The following is a 25001-nucleotide window of genomic DNA, read 5'->3' on the forward strand; positions in this document are numbered from 1 at the left end:
GGGCTCTCTGGTGCTCCAGGAGGCAGGAAGGACATGTTTGTCTCCACCGAGGAGGAGTCTGCCGCTTGACTTCCAGTTGCTGCTGCCTGGCCACCGCCTTCTTTTCTATTCCCCCCGCCCTTCCTCTCCTGTCCTCCTCACCCTCACCCTCCTCCTCCTCCTCCTACTCCTCCTCAGCGGCTACTGCAGCAGCAGCAGCGGCAGCAGCATCCCGGTGCCTCCCGGATCCATGAAGACAGCCCCCCAGCACGGCACCGCCTCCGCCACAATGGGCCACAACCTATTTATTGCGTTGTTGTGTTGATATCGAGATATTTCAGTAATCAAATATGAATCATGCATTTGATATTTCTGGCCACTTTGCTCGTCAGCATCCTCTCGCCTTGGCTTCATCCATCACTAGCGTCCTCCGGTACGTATTGCACTAGCCTGCTGGCTTTCCTTTACACTTTCATCCCATTAAATGTACAGCGATCACTTTCTGTGTCAGGCTTTAACAACATATCACGATGTACTGCAGGTGCACGGCATTGCGTTCCCCCTCAGAAACAGATAGGGAGTTATTTGATTTGTTATGCGGCGTCTTCAGCGTGATGGTGATGGTGCATGGGGCAGACTACAGCATCTCAGCACCTTTTGTTCAGCATTTAGAATAAACAGCTCTTTATAATTTAAGACTCAGGCACAATTTACCTGACTCACAGTAGGACTCTTGAACTCAGGTGTATTACATTTTATTCTTCTTAGTTGCATAATGCACTCTGCATTTGTCAGTCTGCTGCAGAGTTTTTTTTTTACTTTGACAGAAACATTAAAATGAAGCAATTTATATTCTGCACTTCATGTAACTCACGTACCTGGTTTACCATACCCTTTACATCTGACTGAGCTGCGTCCACCTGCCTCAGTATTATCAATACCTTTCATGAATAAAGCATAACAAGCCGACTCCATGTGTGGACTCACTCAGGTTTTTCATGTCTATACGTTTGGAATTTTCTGGCAGCTTCTCAAGGAGTCGAGGACAAGGTTGAGAGGGACGCAGTGCCGGATCTGCTGAAGCAACAGGCAACTGCAGCACCTGCTCCAGACAACAGAACACAGCATGCAGTAGAGCATGTCATCACCTACCCCTCACGGTTAATCTACTACCTGAACGAGGACTCAGAGAGCACCTACCATGACCTGGACACGCGGACCAAGACCCAAGGCACAGAGGGCCAGGTAAGCCTGCAGTCTGGAGGGGGATGCATGAGGGAGACTGATGCTGGGATATGGGGAGGTTATTTCTCTGAAACTGGAATCAGAACTTAGCTTTCTGCCAAGTAGGTTTGCATATTAAAGAGATATGTCTTGGGGTTTTGGTAAAGTAGAATAAACAAAGAAAATGATCAGAGAAGTGAGTAAACAGCCTTTGTTTTGCTGTCGAGGAACTGAAATAGAAAAGAAGAATGAAATGAAACTACATCTTGAGGATTTATAGTTACAGTGTTTAAAAGGATGATAATCCAGTGATGTGTTTTTAAAAGCAGCATCGGTGACCATGAGGCTGATTCTGTTGTGACCACTTACAGAAGCGTTCAGTCACTCAGTAGCGTGCTGTGTGGTCAAGGCTTTTAAGCTTTAAGGCACTACATGTCCAGAGTTATCAATCCGTTCTGCACAATGCCAGTCAAAGCTTCAACACCCACCACGATCAGACACAACACATGAGCCGATAAGTTTCATTATGTGAGGAAGAACTTGGAGCAATGCCAGAGCGACCGTGCTGAGGAAGCCTTTCTTCCAGTTTGCCCACTGTAAATTACCATCTGCCATCCATCCACCACATCTGCTATCAGTGCTCTGTGCTGAAGATGATGTTGAAAGCGGACTCCAGAGGATTGTTTTGCCTGATGTAGGCTATTAGCTACCCTACGCTGGTTGTAATCTGCAGTGACTTCTCTTTTCTCTCTTGCAGGCTGTCCATCTCGCCCAGGCTAGTTTCCAGTTAGAGGCGTTTGGCGAAAGATTTGTTCTGGATCTTGCATTGAACAAGTAAGTCCTGCTTCTTTATTTCAGCTAAAAGGATTGATGTTATCCCTCTACCCATTATGATTGTTAACACAGAAAAGTGGATGTGGATCCTCATGCAGTGGCCTGTAGCTGCTTTTCCTGGGGGCGACTCCCTGTGTGTGCTTTCTGTCCAGCTCAGATCAAAGATATGTCAAAATTTCTTCTTATATTTATTTTGAAAGCTTTTGGAGGTAGGACTTTGCTGCCCATTACAGTAATCCAAAACAGAGACTGCACATGAAGGGTAACTATCAGTCACAGAACCACGACAGCCACAAGTAGGGGAAGCACACAGGGCTGAGACATAAGCAGAGTTTCCCTTTAAACATAACAAACCTGCCAACTTTTATTGTGAATGATTTGTGCAGCCCTTCATAATACCATCTGTCGCCAAGGTCGTGTCGACAGTTATGCTGCAGATGTTTAAAAATGGGGAGAAGTGGTGTAAACAAAGTCCAAAACATTCATTTCAACAGATCCAGACAAAGACTTTTTGGGATATGAAAGGAAATGCTGCAGCAAAGGAAATCTTCTTTAGGGCAGATGTTATTTGTTGTTTTATTGGCGTTTATAATTCTGTTTTTTATAAAAAAGTTTACTGAGGTGAAATGATTATTGCATTGAAACAAGATTAACATCATACCTGTGCATCAGTTGGGGGAACTTTCTTAATAACAACTTTGCTTTGTGTTTCCAGTGAACAACATTTATAGGAGAACATGAGTGTAGGATGTTTGACTGCCGGCACTCTGTTTAGATGAAAAAGAAGAGTACTTATGAATCACCGTTGTGTTCTGTAGATGTCTGCTTTCCGTTAATTGTACGTACAATAAATGTGATTAATGCAGCTTCAGTCCAAGATAATGTCATCAGGGAATCAGTAATTAGATACGTCAGCACACTGCATCCAGGAGTGCTAAGAGTGCTTTAACTTCAGCTCCCAGTCCACAAACAAAGACAAACAGAATAATTAAAAAAAAAACAGAGTCTCCGTTTCCAGCAAGGTTTAACTGGTTTGCATCAAATCCAACAGAAAGACAGTTAACGCTGTAGTCTGTCTGATCACTGTCGCATCTGGAGACACAAGGCTCTGGACACTCGATGATATTGATTTTCTCCCTTCACAAAGTAGCTGCTGTACATATGTGAAAGCTTAATGTACATGTGAACAAGAACGTTAAGATGCTAATTGAATTTCAGGTCCTTTAATGTGATACAGAGTTAGGGTTTGTTATGAAATATTGTTGTTTTATAGTGTGTGCGCTGTGCTGTTAGACTTAATGCATGTGTGCTTTGTTTGAAGCTTTTTTTTCCTGGAACGATGCAAAGTGAAAAAAATAGCTTGCTAAGAGGGTGGGTCATAAATCACAGCTAACGTTTACTCACTTTAAACTGCAAAAACCATCCAATGCAAGGAAGTTAATTTAATTATTCTAGCAGACAATAAATAATGTTTACTTCTTGGAAAATAAGTATTGTTTTGATGTCTGTGTAGACACTAACAGGAAGTGTTTTCGTGCAATGTACACAACATAATATAGCAGAATGATGATTTACTGTTTTGGCTCTGCTGTTACTTTATGATTACAGAGGAGCCAATGCTCATGTGTAACAGCTTTTATTTGTGTCTGCAAAAACAAAATGTTTGTAAGATAAGATAAGCAGCATTAGAGTTGGAGTTGGAGTCGTTACAGCGGCAGGAAGGGACAAAGGTGTGACCTTGATTCCCAGCTGGCTTCCTGTACTGTAGGTTATCTGTGAGCTAACTTCCCTCTGTGCTCTTTTTGTGTGGGAACAGGGGTTTGAATTCTGCTTGGTGTTATAGCTGTGACAGAACAGTACAGATCTAAATATAGACGGGTCTGCACCCGGCCAATACTTAGTCTGCTCACCTCCTACCTGGAATCATAAGTTTGACCACAAACTGAGGCAGCGGCTTTTTACCATTGAAGAGATATTTAATATAAAGAGGGGTGAACGCAAGTGTCTAAGTTTGATCCCGTGCCAGACTTAAGCCTCCTGCAGTTTTTTATTGCTTCGCTTCTGTCTCACTTCATTATCTGCTGCTGCACTGTAGCAGTCTCCTGTGGACCAGGAAACCTGAGGCAGGACCTCTTCTCCGTCTTACACACTTTCACACCTCTCGCAGAAGGATTCACGTCACAATACACTCCCATCCCAGCGTCTCAAACCTCCATGCCCTGCAGTACCGTCTACCTCTGCACACAAACACCAGTACACTCTAGCATGGCCCACTCTCCTCGCCCTTCCTCATCCGTGGAGCTAAAAATAGCCCTCACTCAGGAACCTCTCACAGACGCCACTCGTGGCTTGAATCTCCTCTCTTAATGGTGCACTTCCTGCTTGCATGCTGCTGAGCATCACTCAAACATGTCACATTCTCGTGTCACAAGACCACTCCATCACCTCAGCCCTTTCTGTTTCTTATGTTCTCTTCTGTTTTTTCCCTTTTTTTAAAAGTGTTGCAACACTTCCACGTATCCACGGAGAAGAGGATGCTTTTTATTTGCAAGGTTACTCAGGAAAAAAAAGCGCCATTGTTGCAGAAATTGCAGCCTCTTGAAGTCAGCTGTCAGCTAACAGATTGAATGTGTGTGCTCGTATGTGTGTGTAAAAGTGAGGGACGCTGACTCAGACAGTGGGAAATCGCCGCGAGGACCGTTGTGTTCAAGGTTAAGCTGAGGCCTCGCAATCATTTATCGTGGTTATCACTTCATTGGCAACTTTCTGGTGATAAGACTTCTTTCTGTTCCTGTTATGTTCGCTCATTCTCAAGAACTCATCTATTTTTGGAGATTAGGCGAAGACCCGCTCATGTAAGATGTTGTTTCTGACCACTGTCTCTAGGAATTTTGGATTTCTTGAATCTTGTTCTTTCATTATTAATAAAATCATCCTTTTCTATTACCAGCTGGAGTTTTGTTTGCACAGCCTCTTCCTGTGATAATTAATCATCCCGAGGAATGGATGCATCATAATTCTTCCTGCGGGCAGTCAACATTTAACATCTCGGCTGCTCTTTTGAGATGCCATGGGAGTGTTTGTGCTGGCTAATCCAGGCCCAGTGGTGATGAGTGTTCTTGTTTACATAAAGCACTACTCACCGCTGGCTTGTAACCACAATTTGTGAGTCAGATAAAGCAAAGACAGACGCGTGTGTGTTTTTTTTTTTATTGTCACCGCATCACATTCTTCCGCTCTTACCATCTGCAATCTGTGTCTTCACAGTGACTTGCTGTCTTCGGATTATGTTGAGATCCACTTTGAGGGGGGGAAACCTGTCATGTCAAAGGTAATGCCTCCTCTAAACTGTTAAATCTTTCCTGTTTTGGTTGTTTCTGCATTTTCTCAGCTGTAACACTGTGTTATGCTATTTTTGCTCTGTGCAGTCAAACATACTGGCACTGAAGTATGCTTTATTTAATCTGTAGGAAGCAGAATTGGGAACCATCAACGGGAACTGCTTTTAGAGTTCATTTCCTCTTCTTCAGCTTGCATGTGTTTTGCTCTTGTCAGTGCATCTGGTTATTAATCTGACACGTTTACTGTCGCTTTCAGATCTCACTCTAATAAATGCAAAGACATCCAGGAATGGAACAAAATGTTCGTATAGATCCAGAGAGTCTGTGTGAAAATGTATGAATATAAATCCGAGGTGCTTGGGAGAGGAAGGAGAAAACAGTTTGGGAATGAGAGATGGTTTCTGCTGCTGCTGCTGCTGCTGATTCAGGCAGAGGGGCTGGGCTGGGCACACTGTAGCTGAATCAGCAGGGTTTTGCTCCCCTGCAGCCTCCTGATGGAGCTCTGGTCACGTGACAAAAAGAGAGAAAGCCCTCTGCAGTAGCAGTGCAGCGTGGGATGGGTGAAGTGAGGTGGAGGGAGAGGCAGTGAAGGGGGTTGGATGTCCTCTGCTCACCCTGGATCTGACAGCTGAGTCACAGATAGTTCCAGGACCCGCCGTGCAATGTTTTAACTCCACATCTTAACAAGCACAGACTCCCTGCAGATATGCATCACAAATACACTGAACCGGCATCTGTGAGACAAGCTGTTATCTCCTCTGAGATGTTTGAAAATTCTTGTTAATTAAGTAAAAAATATGACACTTTCACCATGCTGGAGCTAATCTGAGCAACCCATCAATACACACGCACACACACACACACACACACACACATACACACACAGCTCATTGTGTTGTCTTCAGATTCCTCCTCAGAGCTGCTGAGCTGCTGCATTAGCACTCTTTCTTCTTCCTCCCTCAGGGTGGGGAGCACTGTTACTACCACGGCCAGGTGAGAGGGAATGATGAATCCCACGTGGCCTTATCTACCTGCAACGGGCTGCAGTAAGTGTGGAGCAGAGTCCTCCTCATGTCCTGAACATCTCTGGATTCACTCGTTTCCCATCGACTCTTTATTGACCGACTTCTCTCTTGTCTTCTTCCTCTGCTTGCAGCGGGATGTTCGACGATGGAGTCTATATGTATCTAATTGAGCCTTTACAGCAGACTCACTCCATCGTAAGTTATTCCCATCTAAAGAAACATATTTAACATGTAAAGGATTTATCCTACAATCTCTACACAACATCCTCTGCTGTTCCTGTTTATCTTTTTTTTCACTGAGGAAAAACAGAGACACGCCTGTTACCAAGACAGATAAAGCAATGAGGCATGTCTGGCACAAAAATTTCCAGTAAAAAGTCAATGCAGCTGAGTGCATTAGCTTGTTCTGGTTTTGATTAAATATGAATCTACATCTAGCAGCTGGTTAACTAAGCTTTGTTTACAAGACTGAAAGAAAGAAAGTTATATGTTCTTCCTTTGTGAGTTTTTGTTTCACTTATACAGTCTGTGTGTTAGGACATCTTCAGGTCTGAGACTCAGATGAAAAAGCATCAGGTCTCTGGAAAACCTCAGTCGTTTGTCAGACTTAAGGTCAAACTGCCTCACACTGAACAGTCTCCCAGAAAGAAACATAAACAGGTCTAGATTGAAAAGTTATATTCTGAGATATGAATCTCAAGTTTGTGTGAGGATTTCCAGACACACCTATTCTCATTTTATCCTTTTGTACTTTTGTATTCCAACTTTTGCACCAATTTCATTTTGTAAGGTGTCCTTGAGTGTCTTGGAAGGCATCATTCAAATATAATGTTTATTATAATTATCATTATTACTATTCAGGGATGCACCGATACCGATCCTGGTATTGGGAATCAGTGGATCAGTGCCATAGACTGTATAAAACATGGACGAAGCATCCACAGTGTCACCTGTCTGCTCCTGAAACCGTGAAATGAAGTCAATCCACGGGCGCAGCCACATTCGCTATGATGCTGGCTGTGAGTTTTTCTTCGAGCAGCTTCAGAGCGCTTGGTGGTCACGTGACCTGATCTGTGCCTCTGATTGGAAAGTCAAACGATCCAAATAACTTCTAAACCGCAGAGACAGAAATAAATTCACTCACCGTACAGCGTGTGCCAATAGAGAAATCAGCATTTAACCCAAGATGTTTTTTGAACCAGGCTGTAAATATGCTTTTTAACTCCGTAAAATTCTGTTTTTTTGCCGGGTGTGTACGTGACCTATGGTCTTTTTGCAGCCAGCCTCAAGCAGATTCTTGATGAACAGCCACATTTAGCACTTCTGCATAGGCTTTAATTTTACTAACCGTTGCCCCTTGATTGGTGCCCCTCGAAGCTAGATCGGTATTGGTGGGAAGGGGCCGATCCTTGGTGCCGATCCAGGCAAACAGCTTTCTCCCTTTTTTTTATCGGCCCTTTTGGATACTTGATTTGGAATGTTACCTCTGATGCACTTTCTTTGTTTTTTGCTAAATTACCAGTCTACAGGGTAAAAAATATTACAACTAAATATGAATTGCTGCAAATTCAGGAGCATGGTTTGACCAAACTGCTGGTAAACATTTAAATATTTTATAGTTTAATAGATATTTATTAATTCCATAGACTCATTTGTTGCCTTTTACCTAAGACATTACCAATTTTATCACACAGTGGGGCAGGGGTGGCCAACCAGTCAGAGAACCAAGAGCCACAAAAATGACTGTGGTATGACAGAGAGCCACATCACACACGTGGCCTTACAAACACACTTCCTCTCACGCATTAACAAAAGGACATAAAATGAAAATCAATACATTTCCCAATTTTCAAAGCGAGGTTTATTGCTTTTGTGTATTTAAATTCGTACTAGAGAAGAGAAACTGAAACTTAAGTATCAATCCCAACTGATCCCAACATTGGCATTCACATATATATATATATATATATATATATATATATATATGTATATATATATATATATATATATATATATATATATATATATATATATATATATATAGTTTAGATTGATTGGCACACCACTACTCATAACTATATATATTTTTTATGAATGGATCGAAGAGCCACACACCAAAAGGCAAAGAGCCTCATGTGGCTCATGAGCCACAGGTTGGCCACCCCTACTGTAGGGCATGCAGGTTATTATTAATCACTAGTATCGAATCGGTATCAGTCGATACCCGAAAAATTGGATTGGTGCATCCCTATCATTATTATTTTTAATATTATTATTATTATTATTATTATTGTTATTATTATTATTATTATTATTATTATTATTATTATTATTATTATTATTATTATTATTATTATTACATTAATGTAACTATTTTATTTAGATTTAAACCTTAACTTTGCACACACACTTTAGCATGTGTTTTTGGGCCACATCTGGGGTGACTGCCCCCCCTTTGCACACAACTGCTTCTGAGACAGTTTGACCTAAAGTCTGACACACCACAGAGGTTTTCCAGAGACCTGATGCTTTTTTATTTGAGGATGTGAGGATGTCCCGTAGATCTGCTGCTTCAGTGGCTTCATATTTTGCAGACAGACACGAGAGTGGTGCAGATCATCTAATCTTAGCATCAGCTGGAGAGTGAGCATTCATGTTCCTCTTAGTTTTCACAGTGAACTGATGAATGACTGGATCTCACGTGGTCTGATTTAAGTAGTTTTTACTTGTTTGAAATTGACAAATGTCACTGTTTAATGTTACTGTTAATGTTACTAGTCCAGAGTACTTTCAGTAGCAAATACTTGTCCTGCACCAGCTCCTGCCTGTCCCAGTTCCTCCTCAGTCTGTTAACACTTGTTGCCTCACCCTGCAGGATACAGCTGCAAGGCCTCACAAACTAAAGAGAGCAGCCTCCCTGAACTGGAACGATGATTCAGAGGAACAGGGTAGGGCTTTGGTTTGCTGTCATTCTTCATCTTACACAACAACCTTCATTTGTCTTTCACCTCGGACTATCACCACACCTCCTTTGACCCTGGCCTGAGGCCCACCACAAAGTGTTGTTTACGAGTAGAGCTTCCTGGGGATGAAGCAACAGAGCTTTAGAGTCTTACATGACCAAGTTAAAGAAGAGTTTCTTTATTTCTTTATAACAGATTCCACTTCTCTCAAATAAACCAAGTTGGACCTGACTGTGGTCAAGCATACTCAGTTAACCGCCGTGCTCCATGGGAAACAGTTTTATATTCTAGGAAACATTATAAGTAAACACAATCCTGTGGGAATTCTCTGACATGAATTTTTGATAAAGATTGAAACAGCTTTCGTTTGTTGTGCTGTCAGCAGTGGAGGAGGAGCAGCTCTTCTCAGAGCTCGATGATTTGTCCTGGCTGAGGCGCAGGAAAAAGAGAGCAGTAAGTGTATGAACTCATCTCTGACTGAACTCATGCGGCAAACTTTGCTTCACCCACCCTTGTTTTGTGACAGTTACGAACACAACAATGAGTTTTCTGTGGTTATGGTGTTTAAATCTAAGCTGCTGTGCCTGATGGTTTTTCCTCTGCAGATGCCTCGCAGTATATTTGATGAGATGAAGTATTTGGAGGTCATGATTGTCAGTGATCACAGCATGGTACGTCCTCAACGTAAAGAAGCTCCTTTACATTTCAGACCTGCTCCATTTGTCTCCCACAAGAGGGAGCTGTACCATTGAATGTGGCTTCGGCTTAAACAGTTTGTTTATGTTTGTTCTTTTTATTTGTGCCTGTAGTTTAAACGACACAAGACCAAGCAGCACACGAGGAATTTTGCCAAATCAGTGGTGAATCTTGTGGATGCTGTGAGTAAACTCTTTTGTGTAAATGTGTAATTTATGCTTATCTTACGATCTGTTTCAAATGTTCTGTCATTTTGAGGCTTCTACGGCCAGTTGTTCAAAGGCAATCTAATCAGATTTTGGTTATTGGATTGGGTTAAATCCTAAAAATGGTTTGTTCAAAGGGGAAAGGAGGATTTCAAAATCAGGTTAGATCATGTAAACCAATCCTAGTTTTAATCCAGATCAAACCTCTAGTTTGTGTTGTTCAGAACTTTTCAGCAGGATCTGGATCACTTTGATCTAAAAAACAGCATCATCCAGATCCCAACTGAGGGTTGGATCTCAAGGTGGATTTCAGGAAGAAAATGTAGTAAAACTTTAAAATTGCTCAAACAATACAACATTTGTTTAATTTAGTGTTGATACTTTTAATTGTATTTTGCACTTGACTTGTTTGACCATTATAGTGATAAAGTAGATGAAGTTAACCTAGGCTACCGATGAAGCTTTTCAGTATAGTAAAAGAAAAATAAAGAGAATCTGAAAGAGCAGAAGCACAGATACTCTTGACCAAACTGCAGCAAACCAGAGAAAAACTTCAGATCCACCTTCTGAAAACAGAGCTTAAAAATGCTGCTCCTTCATAGATAAAGAACAACTCTAAACAGTTTTTTTAAAACTTGCTAACTATTGGACATTTGGCCTTTTTTTTAACATGCCAGATGTTTTTAAAATATCAACTTTGTAATTTTTTATGTATATTTATTATTCTTTTGTTGTGGCTCAGATGAAGGGGCATAAAATAAATTAAAAATGGAAGTGGATGTTTGCGTTTGTTTTTTTTTCTCAAAATAAAAAAACAGCTCCAATGACCCCATGTTGGCTCTTCTACCTGTTGTTCTTTACAGAGCTGGTAGCCCACATCATGATATCTTGTCCCATTTAGACCACTGGTAATCCAGATTTGGTAATCCCAAAAACTGTGTATCCAGATCAGGGTGATCCAATCCAATGTTGCTTTGACAAACCGGCATGAAACTAAGACAGGTTACCTGATCCTGGACAGCAAGAAATGGGATTTCCGAATAAATTATTTGAACAACTGGCCCCTTTGAACTACAAAGTCAGTCAGGACTACTACTTAAGAGCAGACTGATCTCATGGGATGACAGATGTTAAGCTTTCTGAATAGCATTTGGTTACCACCTACTAGGGATAGACCTATTATCGGACGGGCCAATTATCGGGGCCAATATTTGGCATTTTGGGGCATATCGGCATCGGCCTTTTTTTAATCAGACGGCCAATATGAAACCCATTCAAAACTGTGTTGTTTTGGCTCTGATGCTTCTCTGCACAGAATTTCTCCCTGTCTACACTATGGAAGCCCTAGATGGTCATTTAAAATCAGTCATGTAAAACCAAACAGAAAATTAATTCAGCTGCATTACATGCCTGTAAAAGGCAGCACAAACTCAAATTCTGTCCAGTTTTATTGCAGTTACATAGAAATTTTGGAAAACTTTATATACTGTAGAAAACTTGAGCTATTTATTTGTCAAGTTTTCATTTAACTTTATAAAACATGCTGCTGAGCATAGGAGCTGTTTAATAAACATATGCTTATTCCATTTTTTTTATGACAATAATTTCACTTTGACTGTAAATGAATATCGGCTTCAAATATCGGTTATCGGACTCCTTGCCTACTAATAATCAGTATTGGAATCGGCCCAGAAAAAATCCATATCGGTCTATCTCTACCATCTACCTGCACTAAGATAGCCCATAAATTAGAAAAGATAACTCATTCCATCACAGAAGCATTCAGACCAAGCACCAAAACCTTATCATTTTCCTACAGTGTGTGCCCATAAATTTATAATATCAACCCAAGACATTGTTTTCTTGTCATCTGTGTAAATAATCCCTTCCTCCTCCTCCTCCTCCTCTATGCCAGTGTTCCTCGCCCCCTTGTCTGCTCTCCTCAGACTTCACATAATTTCTATTCACACCCATTGTTTCTGTTGCCTCTCTCTTTATTCCTCCCATTCACGGCACACGCTTCTCTGGCAGATCTTCAAAGAGCAGCTTCACACACGCGTGGTGCTCGTTGCTGTGGAGATCTGGACAGACAAGGATCAGATACCCATCAGTGTGAGGCCGCTGGAAATGCTGCGGGACTTCTCCAAGTACCGGCAGCAGAGCATCAAACACCACGCTGATGCTGTGCATCTCATTTCGTGAGTTAAAAGCACTGATAATATTATTATTTTATTTTTTTTGCTAATGTTTTATTTCATTCTGATTCTCATGCAATTTAAACACAGAAACAGAAACATAACACAGAATATAAAAACTCTCCTTTGAACTATCCATCTGAGTTAAAGTTTAGTTTAATTCACCCTCATGACATAAACACCCATTCACTGCCAGTGTGTTTTCAATGTTTTTTACATTTTATCCTCATCTGTAATGTGTGATAGTAGCTGTGACTCAGAAATATGAGCCTGAATCCGCATTCAACCACTTCTGGGTCCCAGAGTGTGTAGGCTTAACTGAGTACAAATACCTGCTGCATAAAAAGGACCATAACCTCAGTCTGACTCCATTTTTGCAGGTTTTTACCTTGAGTTTATTTTCTCTGTATAACTTTAAAGTTTCACAGCGTGCAGCATCCTCACAGATAAATATTTATGTTTGGATTCGCCTCTTTTTGACTGTGATGTTTTTCTTGTTGTCTGTCTTGTAGAAATGTGACCTTCCACTACCGCAGGAGCAGCGCCGCTTACTTTGGAGGCATGTGCTCTGTGAGCCGTGGAGTCGGGGTCAATGAGGTGAGCTTTTCCTGTCTGGAGCCGAGCATCACTCTCAATCACGGCTTGTGGCTGCAGGTGAATAATCCTTGATCCCTGCTGTGTCCTGTCCACAGTATGGCACCAGCTTATCCATGGCAGGGTCTTTATCCCAGAGCTTGGCGCAGAACCTGGGCATCCAGTGGGACCCGGCGTCCAAGAGAAGTATACTCAAAAACCATGTTGTCATCTCAGAGATAGAGCAATGGAGGTAGAAAGGGAGCTTATTCAAAAGTGCAAAGCAGAATAATATTTTTTAACACTTGATTCAGGCTTTCCTCTCTTCTGGAATAAACCTCCCACTCAAACGAGGACATGGGAGACTCTGCCAAAGCAGGAAACTGAAGCTTTTCAGACAGAATCTTACAAAATATGCTAGCAAAGCTTTAAAAAGAAGTTCTTTGGTGGTTATGAAACAAACTGAAATCAATGCTGACGCCCAAATATGAGCTACAAAAGCAAATAAGACCACCAGAGATGAGATTGATTATTTTCATATAGTTATGATTTATGCCAGAAAACACAGCCACAGGCTGGGCGTCGGATATAGTGATTTACTGCTGTTTTACAATTTCAAGAGTTTTGAAATAAAGAAAAATGAGATTTTTTTTTAATGAGACAACACTTCTTACACATATACAAGACAAAATCAGCCACAGGAGCTTTGGGGAAATTAAATCTATCTCTAAAGATTTGATCCAATCCCACAGACCATGTGTCTTTGGTTATTTCCCCCCATTTGTTGTGTGGCTAGAAAATACTTCTCACATGAACTGATCATGGAGCTTTATTTGATCTTCTGAAATTGAAACATGATCATAAAAAGTTTTCTTTTTTTTTTACTTTTAAAGTCAGAAACAAACTTTGTATTTCTGTAACAGATCAGATATCTTCAGATTGTTGTGAACTTGAAAAAAATGTTGCAAAGCCATACCTTTTGTTGGATACAAGAAAGCTAGAGTGTTGAGCATCTGGGGCAGAACTGACTCAGAAAAGAGCCGCCACATTATTTTTTAACTGTTTTAATCCTTATTTATCTTTGAGCTGAGTTTTAGGAACGCCTTTACTCTCTAAACAACAGATGGCGCCTGTTCAACTACAAGATGCCTTTTGTTTGTCTGTAAACTGGTATCACTGCCAGGACTGACAGATGGAGAGATGCTCTGATTGTCTTGGAATTTAGTTGAGTCATGAACGTGAGAGACTTCTGCCATAACTAAAAATATCACAGTGAGCCAAACTAAGCTCAGGGGTCGTCACATTCAGGGTCCTGGAAAAATATTTTCTGACTGGCTAAAACAGCAAAGAAATTCTGTTTAGCTGAGAACACGAGGCCTTGATTCCACTGACTAATGCATGTTTCTGTAGAGTAAGTCACAGTCATGTTGACGTGTTTAATTAAATCTTTAATGCCCCCTCCTCCTCTTCCTCTCTTTGTGTGTTTCTCTGCAGAGGAATGTGGCTGTGCTGACTCTTGGACCGGCTGCATAATGGAAGACACAGGGTAATTTCCAACACACCCCTGAGACACACACACACACACACACACACACACACACACACACACACACACACACACACACACACACACACAAACACAAGGAGCAAGAGGGGGAAACAATTACTACAGTTAAACCGTCTGAAGTTATCAGACAGATTGCATTTTAATACCAGGCATGAATCAGGTCAGTGTGCTTTCATCAACCGTTAAGTGGTGCATTTAACAAGGGGCACAACAACAGTATGTTCTCATTAGAGCAGCAGTAACTCTGTAACAGTCTTTGCACATGGGGAAATTTCATTGCTGCTGCTGTTCGAATCATAGTTAGTGATCGCTCCACTCCCTGTTTGCATGCACAATGCTTAGGGATGGGTACTGCATTACGTACTTTTATAGGTACTGACCAAATTATGTCTTTAGTACTGTGTACCAATTCACAAAAAATCAAACGGGCCTTGTGACTGTGAATAAGTGATGGTGTGGGTGATCATCCATGCTGGACATGAACACGACATTAGAGGCTCATAATATGGGTAAAATGTAAAAATGTTGAGATTTTATCATTAAATAAATTGATATTCTTTATCACATTTGTGCCACAAACACTCTCAAAAGTACTGAAAATTGGTACCATTGAGTACAGATACCGATTGCCAGGTACCGAGCATCACTATTATACTGTATCCATTCAAATGTGAAAGGTACCCATCCCTAACAGTGCTGTTTTGTTGTGGTTTAAGTCACAAAACATGACACATCTGAATACCATGAGGCAAATGCTCCATTTGTTAGCTGTTTCTTTTAACCATTTCATATAAATAACGTCTTTAAGTTTAAAAAAAATAACAAAAAACAAAACGAGAGCTGGCAGTCAGAGCATATTTTCTGTTTTGATCTGAGAGAAGACACAGCTTGGGTCTTTTGCATCATGGCATAGGTATGTTTGAATAATGCCAGTGACCCAGTGCAGCACTGTATTATTAATAGTAATGGCTGGTAGTAGGGATGCACGGATATAAAAATTTTGGCCGATACCGATATCCAATATTAATATTGGTAAAAAAAACAACAATCTGAAATTATCAAATTCTGAATACTCTAAAATCATGCAAACTGATTGTTTTAATATCTCCCTTTATTTTCAAACTGGTTTTCCTTGTCCCCTCTTCTTAGGTGGTTTAGGTGTTTACATAGTCATAGAAAACAGTATTATTTAGGTCTTGAAAGATTGTTCAAGATGCTCTGAAAATGGCAGCTAATGAGTGAATATCGGCCCACTGTTACACATCGGCTGATATGTTAAAAAATGACCAACATCGGTGGACACCGATATTGATACCGATATTGATACCGATATTGAAACCGATATATTGTGCATCCCTAGACAGTTGAACAAGCTGACCAGATATGGACATTTGAGGGAATTTTATAAAAACCCGCCAGACATAGTTTTAAGACAAAAAAGGAGCAAAGTCCAGGAAAATATTCTCCATAATGGGGAAAATATGTGAGGATTTATTTTTTATTGCAGGATCAGGATCTGGATTTTATCAGGATTTTATCAGGATTGTTTTTCAACTTCAGACTATTTTGACCTGCAAACAATTTTTTTTCACCCCAAGTATTTCTTATCGTGCGTCCTGAATAATTGTTTAGCACCAAATTCCTCCTTTTCTGCTCTATTTCAGAACATCAGCTAGTCTTGTGTCCTCTTATGTGTTTTTTGAATGCTCACATTTTCCCAGCACGATAAAAACATTCATTTAAAGACTTCAGCTGTAAGAGTTGTTGAGTTTCGTAGAAACATACAGAGCTTTAGCTTTATACAAGCAGCCTCTGCACTGTCCAAGTGTAGTTTAAGAGAAATGATGATAGAGAGCTTTGGGCTTTGTTTCTTCCAATGCTTCAAACATGCACAATGAGTACTGTACAGCTAAATTCTGTTAAGCACACACTTGTCATGCTTTGAGGTTAAAATTAAGCCAAAGATGCAGCGTCTGCAGCTTTTTGGGGCTTATTTTATCGCCTTGTTTTCTCTCTGCTCAGGGTCCAACATCCTCGGAGATTCTCCAAATGCAGCATCACAGACTACAAAGAGTTCCTCCTGAAGGGCGGAGGCTCCTGTCTGTTCAACAGGCCAACCAAGGTTACATCCTCGTGTCTGCTGCTCTCTTTTCTCCGTCACTACTATCATGAATCATGAATGTGTACTCCATCTCTCACATGCTCCTTCCTCCCTCTTCCCGGCAGCTGTTTGAGCCGACAGAATGTGGTAATGGATTCGTTGAAGTGGGAGAGGAGTGTGACTGCGGGGCCAGATCGGTGAGTGTATTTTCCATCAGTCTGTTATTTTGGATTCTGAAGTTCAGATGGATGAAGCCTCCCTCTTTGTCTTATTCCAGGAGTGCTACAAAGAATGCTGCAAAAAGTGCTCGCTAGCTAACGGGGCACACTGCAGTGACGGCCCATGCTGCAATAACACATGTCTGGTACAATCTTTTCTTAGTCTTTCAAAAACACAAGGAATTTAAATGTTTAAATCTTTAATCTTCTCCTCTTTCTCCTTTTTCTTTGTAGTTTTATCCTCGAGGTTACAGCTGCCGCTACGCTGTAAACGACTGTGATATCTCAGAGACTTGCTCTGGGGACTCTGGACAGGTGTTGCGCTTACAGTTTCAATTTGTCACTCACTTGCATGTTGAAAAGGATTGTGGGTGGTTAAGGTGACGTCTTGTGTCTGTTATTGTTTCAGTGCCCTCCAAACCTTCATAAGCAGGATGGCTACCTGTGTCAGGTTAATCAGGTACGTCACACAGAGGAGCAGCAAACATGCAGCAGTTTGAGCGAGCATACTATGAATGCATACCTCTGTTTCTGTCTGAAGGGTCGCTGCTACAACGGAGAGTGCAAAACCAGAGAGAACCAGTGTAAATACATCTGGGGGCCGAGTGAGTGTAATATATTTATATCGCTTCAGCAGACATGCTGGACAAAAACAGGTCTGTTACTGTCTTTGTTGCACCATATTCTCTTATTCTTCAGAGACTGGAGGCTCAGAGAAGTTCTGCTATGAGAAGCTGAACACAGAAGGGACGGAGAAAGGGAATTGTGGGAAGGATGGAGATAAATGGATCCAGTGTAGCAAACAGTGAGTGTCAAAGAAGCACACTGAAATAACCTCTCACAGCTTTTTTGTGCACAATATTACCTCCCACTCTTTTACCATCACTTACTTTCAGCAGAGAAGTCAGAGCTTTGGTCCTTTGTTATTGTTTCTTATGATTGGTTAAAGGAAATATGAGGTGAGTCAGCCAACAGAGGGCAGTAGAGGAGACATCAAAGAACTAACAGAGTTCTCTTTATATGAACTATTGAGCTTTATCTGAGCGAGTTTGTCCAGAGTGAACTAATATTTCTATCTTTAAAAGGATAAAGAGTATCCACTATTGTTGTTTTGTTTTTACTTTTTTTGTTTTTGTTTCTTTTCAACTTTTGATTGAAATTTAATACATCCCAGAAGCAGTGGCGATTGCTGTAAGACTGCAAGGAAAGCTCAGCTTCCCCTAAAATGTCCCAAAAAAAAGTGGTGATATGTACTGCTGTGTGTACATTTCATTGACAAAATATGAGCTAGAATTCCTTCATTTTTGTTCAGAATCAGCTACCTATCACAGGTAACTGGCTCCACCTCCTTCTCATTCATCCCCGCAGCGTCTTAGTGCTTTAACAAAGTCAGGCGCTGAGCGTCTTCTGACTTCAGCGGGGAAGCGTAGAGTGGGTTGTTCCACAGTGGAAACTGGATGGTCATTGGATAAATGCTGGGCTTTGTCCCACCCATGGGACGCTGAGCGTCTCTGAGGGTCTATGAGGCAGTGGGCTGGCCTGGACGCTGGACTTCTGCATGATGATTGGGTGATCTGTCTGAGACTGAATCCCTTTTTGATTGGCAGTGAAATGAGCCAGTCAGCGATCTTGAAGTATAACCCTCCACCTGAGCATCTTCTGTAGAGAGGAGCTTCTCTTGTTCAAAGAGGCTCAAGTCTTACGCCCGTAACACAATGGGCCAAGGCCGTTTAAGCAGTTTAGCTCTGCTGGCCATTTAGAGAACAGCGGTAAAATTCCCTGGAAAAAAACACCTGGTTGGTACGGCAGGGTCACAGATCATTTTCTTGAAAAGGAATGGAGGGTAGAATTTACGTTTAAATAAACAAACAAATTTATGATTTAGGCTGGAAAAAAAAAGAAAAAATAGAGCTTCCCCTCCTTGACTGACCAGCAGCTGCCACTGCCCAGAAGAGTGGACATTCAGTAACATATTATCAATGGACTGTGTGGACTGTCACTCTACCTCTCTGAGCTCTGTCAGAAGAATTGATGTTGTATTTTTTTTGTTCTGGACTTATAACAAAACTAGAAGGACCTTGATTTTACCTGCAATAGTGGTGTAATACTTTTTTTTTCTTAATCTCTTCTTTCCAAATGAAAATACAATAAGAAAAAAAAGGTTTTCCTTCTCCAAGAAATAATCGTTACTGCTTTGTCGTTATTTTTTCACAGCCAAAATCAGGCTTTAAAAGTGACAATAGACTGTGCAGATATGATAAATAAATAAAGAATAAAAATGCAGGCATCCGTTTGTTTACGCACATGCATCTATTCTTCTCTTCTGTTTTTTTGCAGTGATGTGTTCTGTGGTTACCTTTTGTGTACCAACATTGGCCGCAGCCCACGCATAGGAATGATAAAAGGAGAAATTACCCCAGCCTCCTTCAACCATCAAGGCCGGCTGGTAGACTGCAGGTAAACAGGAGCACCTTTTGGAAAAGTCGTCTTCAGGTCCCAGAGACTTCCCAGAATTACTTCTGACAGGAAGTTTAGTCTTGTCACATCTAATTTAATCATAAGATTTCAGATCTTCACATCCTTCTCTTTCTGTATCTTTATCCTCGCAGTGGAGGCCATGTCCTTTTGGATGATGAGACTGATTTAGGCTACGTGGAGGATGGGACTCCCTGTGGGCCGTCGATGATGTGCCTTGACCGCAAGTGTCTGCCCATCCAGTCACTCAACATGAGCACCTGCCCCACCGGACCTAATGGACAGGTGTGCTCTGCCCACGGGGTGAGTCCGAAACATTGTACAACTCTAATATATATAAATGTGGCACAGTTTAAAAGATGTGTCAGCATTTCTATTTTTCACCCTGTAATCTCACCTGTTTCTCTCTGATCAGGTGTGCAACAATGAAGCCACGTGCACCTGTGACACCACCTGGGCGGGGACAGACTGTAGCATGCCTGACCCACCAAAAGAGCCTGAGGCCACTCCAGAGGAAGGAAACAAGGGTCGGTTTCAACATCTTACAACCTTTTGGCATTATAGAGGAAATGGTCCACAGTTTACTGAGTTATAAACCATATTGTGGGTTCATTTGCTTGTAAATGTGACTCAGCACAGTGTCTTAGAGCAGATTTCACAGGTGTAGTAGGGTCACGAAGACCTCCAGTATGAGACAACGATTGATGGAGGTTATAGAAGCAGCATAACGTTTGTTAAGTTTGATTCAGAAGACGAAATGACCACAGTTCAGCTCTACACCTGATACTTTCTTCACAGGGGGCCGGGGAGTGTGTTAAGGGGGCAGAAAGGAACCGTGTCACTTCATCCATGACTCTGAAGCAGACGCCTGCTGTTTGATTTTGACAGGGTGGTAATAATGCTCCTTTTCCCTCTGCACAGTGAGCGTGGCCACTAACAGGCTGATAGGGGCAGTAGCAGGGACCATTCTGGCCCTGGGGGTGATTTTTGGAGGCACAGGGTGGGGAATAGAGTAAGCATCTTTAACCCTTTCACAGCTCTTCCTCTCATAGTGGTGCCTCAGTGTGCGGGCGGTCTCGTGAGCCGGCCTGAGCCCGTGTGTGCGTCCCGGTGGCTTTGTGTTTTCTTGTGTGTTGGTGATGACCATATAATTGTCATGTGATTGGATGTTTTCAGTGTTGTGTGATTGGTTGATGGACTCCTTCCTTCCTTCCTTCCTTCCTTCCTTCCTCTCCTGCCACTTCCTGTTGTTCCCCCATTATTACAAAGCCTCTCTCTTCATCTTCCTCTTCCTCCTCTTGTCCCTTTCCTTTCTTGGATTCTTAGTCGTTATGTGGTTGCTCCTGTGATCCTCTCCTTTCTGGGGCATGTGGGGCATTTAGATGGAAAACAGTCCTGAGAAGAGTCCAGTCAGAGACCTGGCTGTCTGTCAGCGGTAGGCTGTGTGCTGACTGGGACCCTTAAAATCATTTCAGGCCACAGACACTTATATTTCTATAATGTTTGTGTTTAATACAACATTTACAGTGGACACTCAGGGCCTCTGCACAAACCACTGGTAAACCTCAACTGTCCCCAGACTTAAAAAACATGCACAATCCTTTACCTTACTATCTTCATGTGACACTTAAAGGGGCTGAAAAGCATGCGAGATACATTCTCAGGCTCGATCATTTTACTGTAGTAGTATACCTATGGTTATGTTTTCTGTTCCATGTGAAGTCATCATTGTATAGCCACATGTTATCAGAACAGTAAGTGAGTATAGAACCTCATGTCTTTTTCCCCATAACCCTTCACAGGTCCTAGTGCCACCAATCTAATAATAGGCTCCATCGCCGGAGCCATCCTTGTGGCTGCCATAGTGCTGGGGGGGACTGGATGGGGCTTTAAGTAAGCAACACACCGCATGCCTCTCCTGCTCTAACTCTAGCATCCCTGCTGCTTCTAGACACCAGGGTTTGAGCTCCTGCTACACAGTGAAGACCCCCAAGGTGGACGGACGTGTCACACCACACATGGGAAGCACATGCCTATCATGTGTCTGAATTGCTCGCCTGGTTGTTCAGTAGAAAAAGATGAGGATGCTCCAGGAGTGAAGATGTGTATAAGAGGGAGAATTTGGAGAGTGACCAGGCTTCATGTGTGAGGGGGTGTCTGTGGATCTGTAGCAGAACCTCAAACTGATTGGACGGGCAGAGCTCAGTCATGTACGTTTACTAACGGACCTGATAACAGAGGGGAAAGACTTCTTCTTCTTCTTCTTATTCTAACAGCTGGGTAATTTTAACAACTGCATATTAATAAGATTAAAACTATTTCCCCTCTGAAATCCAAAAATAGACCTCTCACATCTTGTGTAGCCACTAATCTAGATTATGTTTACCGCTGATTAGCCTGCTGTCATGAGCAACAGGGGTGTTACGCATCTTAACCTAAATAGGCCTCAAAAGAAACTAAAAAAAAAATCAATTCTGCAGCCACCAAAGCATGCCAGGTAGCAAAAGAAAAGCATTAAAAAACACAACACCGAAAAAAGAAAGACTGATATGCAACAAAACATTTTGCATGTTGTTGATTTGGAGGAGGTCAGTTCATTGCACAAAGGCTGAGCCGCGCCCTGAGAGATCCGCTCCAGGGTCGTCGGGGCTCTCATCACTTCCATGATCTTTCTCTCAATCCATCACTGTTTGAGGCTGAGACTTTAAATGGAGTAGTGAGAGCGACAGAGGCGAAGGGGACCTTATTGTTGGCCCGCAGCCTTTGTGCCATGGCTGGCCACACCCACCTCGATGGCCAGGCTCCGCCCTAAGCGCAGACTCTCGGACCCGCCCTACGCCAGCTGCCATTGCTGCCCGCTTCACGGACCTGGTACAGACACGGCGCACTGCACTGCATGACCCACGCACAACAATAGTGCCACCTTCAACTGGCCTACTATTGGAACAGGTGCATGAGAGAGTGATAAAAGCCCCACAACAAGCCACAGTACGGGGAGGTTATGCATCACTCCTGTTGTCGTATTCGTTGTCGTCCCACTGTTGTGGTAGTAGTAAGTGTTGCTCCTGCTCCTGCTGCTGCTGCTGCTGCTGTGGTTGTTGTTGATGTGGTTGTGTCCTCTCTTCCTCCTCTGTAGATGATATTTTATGTTAGTTCTTCCTCCCAGATGGTTATGTTTTGAGTGGAACTAATGTCTTTCCCATCAAACTGGTAATGAGATGTATCTCCTACACTTCTTCACCTCGTAAGATGATGTTGCACGCAAATCCTGGTTGGCAGTTGTTTACAAGAAGGTAGTAGGAGGAGGATATTTATATGCAGAGATCTTCAAAATAAGTTTCCAATAACTCATCCGAACGTTAAAAAGTAAATAAACTTTTGCTTGACACTTGTCTTTCATGTATTTAAATAAGATTGTAAAGCTTTTTTTGCATATAAACACCTCTTTCTACCTTCTTCTGTCACTTCCAAACTGGCTAATATGGACCAGCCTTTCCTCACTTAAATGTCTTCAGCATTTCCAGCTTTAAAAAAAAGTTTTGTTTTTGGCTCGATTTGACAAAAGGTAAAAATTGTAAACAAAGTTTTGTTTAGACTGAAGAGTTGAGTGTGGCTGCTTGTCCAGGTTGCACTAGGTGTCGTGCTGATTCTGATTTTACCAAACACTAACTTTTGTTTCCTGTCTCCTCACAAGAAATGTGAAGAAACGGCGATACGACCCCAACGCCACAGCCATTTAACCCAAGGAGAGATGGCAATCACAGACGGACTCCTCCAAGGCTTCCTTAGTTGGCTACTCGACAGCTGGACTGCACTTATTGCTGCTGATTTTTGGCATTAGATTTACTTGAAAATGACATAGTGGACATTTTAATAAATTCCATTGTAGTTACATTAGAATTGCAGCCTTTTCAACTCCACCCACACCCAAGAAACAATCCCACAACCCAAACCCCCTGATCTCTAGAGTGACAGAGCTCCTCTTCCATCCTTTAGTGCCAGTGCACAGGCGTTTCAGGCGGAATCCACACCACTCTTTCACCTGGCATGATTTTTCTGCACACAGCGTGCTGCTTGCTGGCCCCCTTGGCATGAAGAGCCCCCTCAGCAGGGCTCTGCATGGCTACGACAAGCTATGAATATACCGCAAAAAAACAAACAAAAAAAACATACAAAGAGAAAAAAACCTTAATAACCTTCTGCAGGAGATAGCCTTGTTTTCAACCAAACCCAGAGACGAAGCCGGTTAAAGCTCCTATAGTTCACTTTAAGGTGCTGTAGATGACAAAGGGGGCTGCATGTGAGGATCCATAAGGGCAGTGCATATCACACACAGTGGATGCACACACGCACACAAACTGTACATAAATAAGGAGACCAGGTTTGGAATCAACAGCATATTTTAAAGAACATCCAATGCTTTTGTTTTTTATCTTCGCATGTTGTATAGCGGGTGTTTTTGGCAATGTTATCGAACAAAGGGCAATTGGGATTATGGCCAAATTGAAGTTGAGCGCTGCACTAAGCCTCCCTGTGCTCATCTGCGCGGAGGTCAAAGGATAGAGTCACTGCAGCAGGCACGGTGGCTGTGGTGTCGAGGAGAAGCATGTCAGGTCTAGAAGATTCAGACTGATATCACATAAAGTCACACGGTTCCTGCCCCAAAGTCCCCAAAGTATCTTAAACAGTGACTCAAAAGCCAAAGAACCAATCACCAGAACATATGGATGTTGTTGCACACAGAGCACTTTCCCCTCTGTCTGCAGCCAGTGGTGCCTCTCCTACTGCTGAGGGCATGAAGTCTGTCAACGCAGGCACTCACCTGTCCAGCCAGGTCTCACGTAACAGTCCTCATCAACACCCACTATACTGGCTTAACCTTTTTGCTCTCATAAACTGTTAGCAGAAACCAAGTTCAGCTCTTCTGGAAACGCTGCATGCAATCACTATAGTGGGCTTATAATTCTATACGGGAGTCCCTCAAATCCGCAAGAAAATATGCTACAAAAGATAGGTGCATGCCAACAACAGAAAAACATTTAACTTTTATTTACTATGCAAAGAGAGAAATTGCACAAAGTATGGGTAATAATAATAATAACAATAATGTAGACTTTGAATTACAGAAACATCTGCTAATCAGCTGATCTTTTGTATTTGGCCACTCCGACGTCTTGTTTCACCTCGCTTCAACATACTCAAACTATCAATGGACTATTGAAAAAAGAACTAAATTGATATTTCCAATGAAAAACTGAGAGAGCACCCTTTTACATCTGTGGAACTGAAACTCATTTTTGTGTGTTTTTCATCTGATCTGATCTTTTTAATCACACACACATGCACAAACACATACACTGACACACTGTATGGTGCCTGTGCATATTGAGGACTGTAAAGGTTCCTTTTGCAGGGCTTTTATTCCCAGTCCAGCTGATAGTTGGTGTGTTCCAGGTGCTGCCATAGCACTGGCATCGTTGTAATCCTCCATGTAACTCATTGTCTGGTGTCCCTCTCTCACTGCATCATGTACAGTTGGACCGATGAATAAACTACTGACAAATTTTACCTGCGCGTTTGCCTTCTTTTTTTTCCTCCTCACTA

General features: G+C 42.0%; 1 protein-coding gene across 4 annotated transcripts; it reads left to right on the forward strand.

Moving 5' to 3' along the window:
• The first annotated feature begins 39 nt into the window (after positions 1-39).
• Positions 40-24965, forward strand: adam23b (ADAM metallopeptidase domain 23b). 4 transcript variants are annotated; one of them, XR_012599895.1, is made up of 27 exons: positions 40-412; positions 1007-1224; positions 1961-2037; positions 5305-5368; positions 6342-6424; positions 6535-6598; positions 9279-9351; positions 9749-9819; positions 9972-10037; positions 10176-10244; positions 12300-12466; positions 12976-13060; positions 13156-13243; positions 14531-14582; positions 16626-16725; positions 16830-16901; positions 16982-17068; positions 17157-17237; positions 17332-17382; positions 17464-17527; positions 17622-17727; positions 19260-19379; positions 19532-19700; positions 19813-19924; positions 20319-20409; positions 21200-21290; positions 23092-24965. XR_012599895.1 is itself a non-coding variant. In XM_074694599.1 (26 exons), exons 1-26 carry the CDS (start codon positions 337-339, stop codon positions 23135-23137), a joined length of 2352 nt encoding a protein of 783 aa, XP_074550700.1. In that variant the 5' UTR covers positions 40-336; the 3' UTR covers positions 23138-24965. The 4 variants fall into 4 exon arrangements, 3 of the variants coding, with proteins under 3 accessions (XP_074550700.1, XP_074550699.1, XP_074550701.1); XM_074694599.1 differs by lacking the exon at positions 21200-21290; XM_074694598.1 differs by lacking the exon at positions 20319-20409 and having other exon boundaries at positions 52-412.
• The last annotated feature ends 36 nt before the right edge of the window (positions 24966-25001 follow it).

This window comes from Halichoeres trimaculatus, unplaced genomic scaffold, assembly GCF_033239565.1.
Source record: "Halichoeres trimaculatus isolate MK-OKI-2021-1 unplaced genomic scaffold, fHalTri1.1 fHalTri1_scaffold_19, whole genome shotgun sequence".
NCBI lineage: Eukaryota > Metazoa > Chordata > Actinopteri > Labriformes > Labridae > Halichoeres > Halichoeres trimaculatus.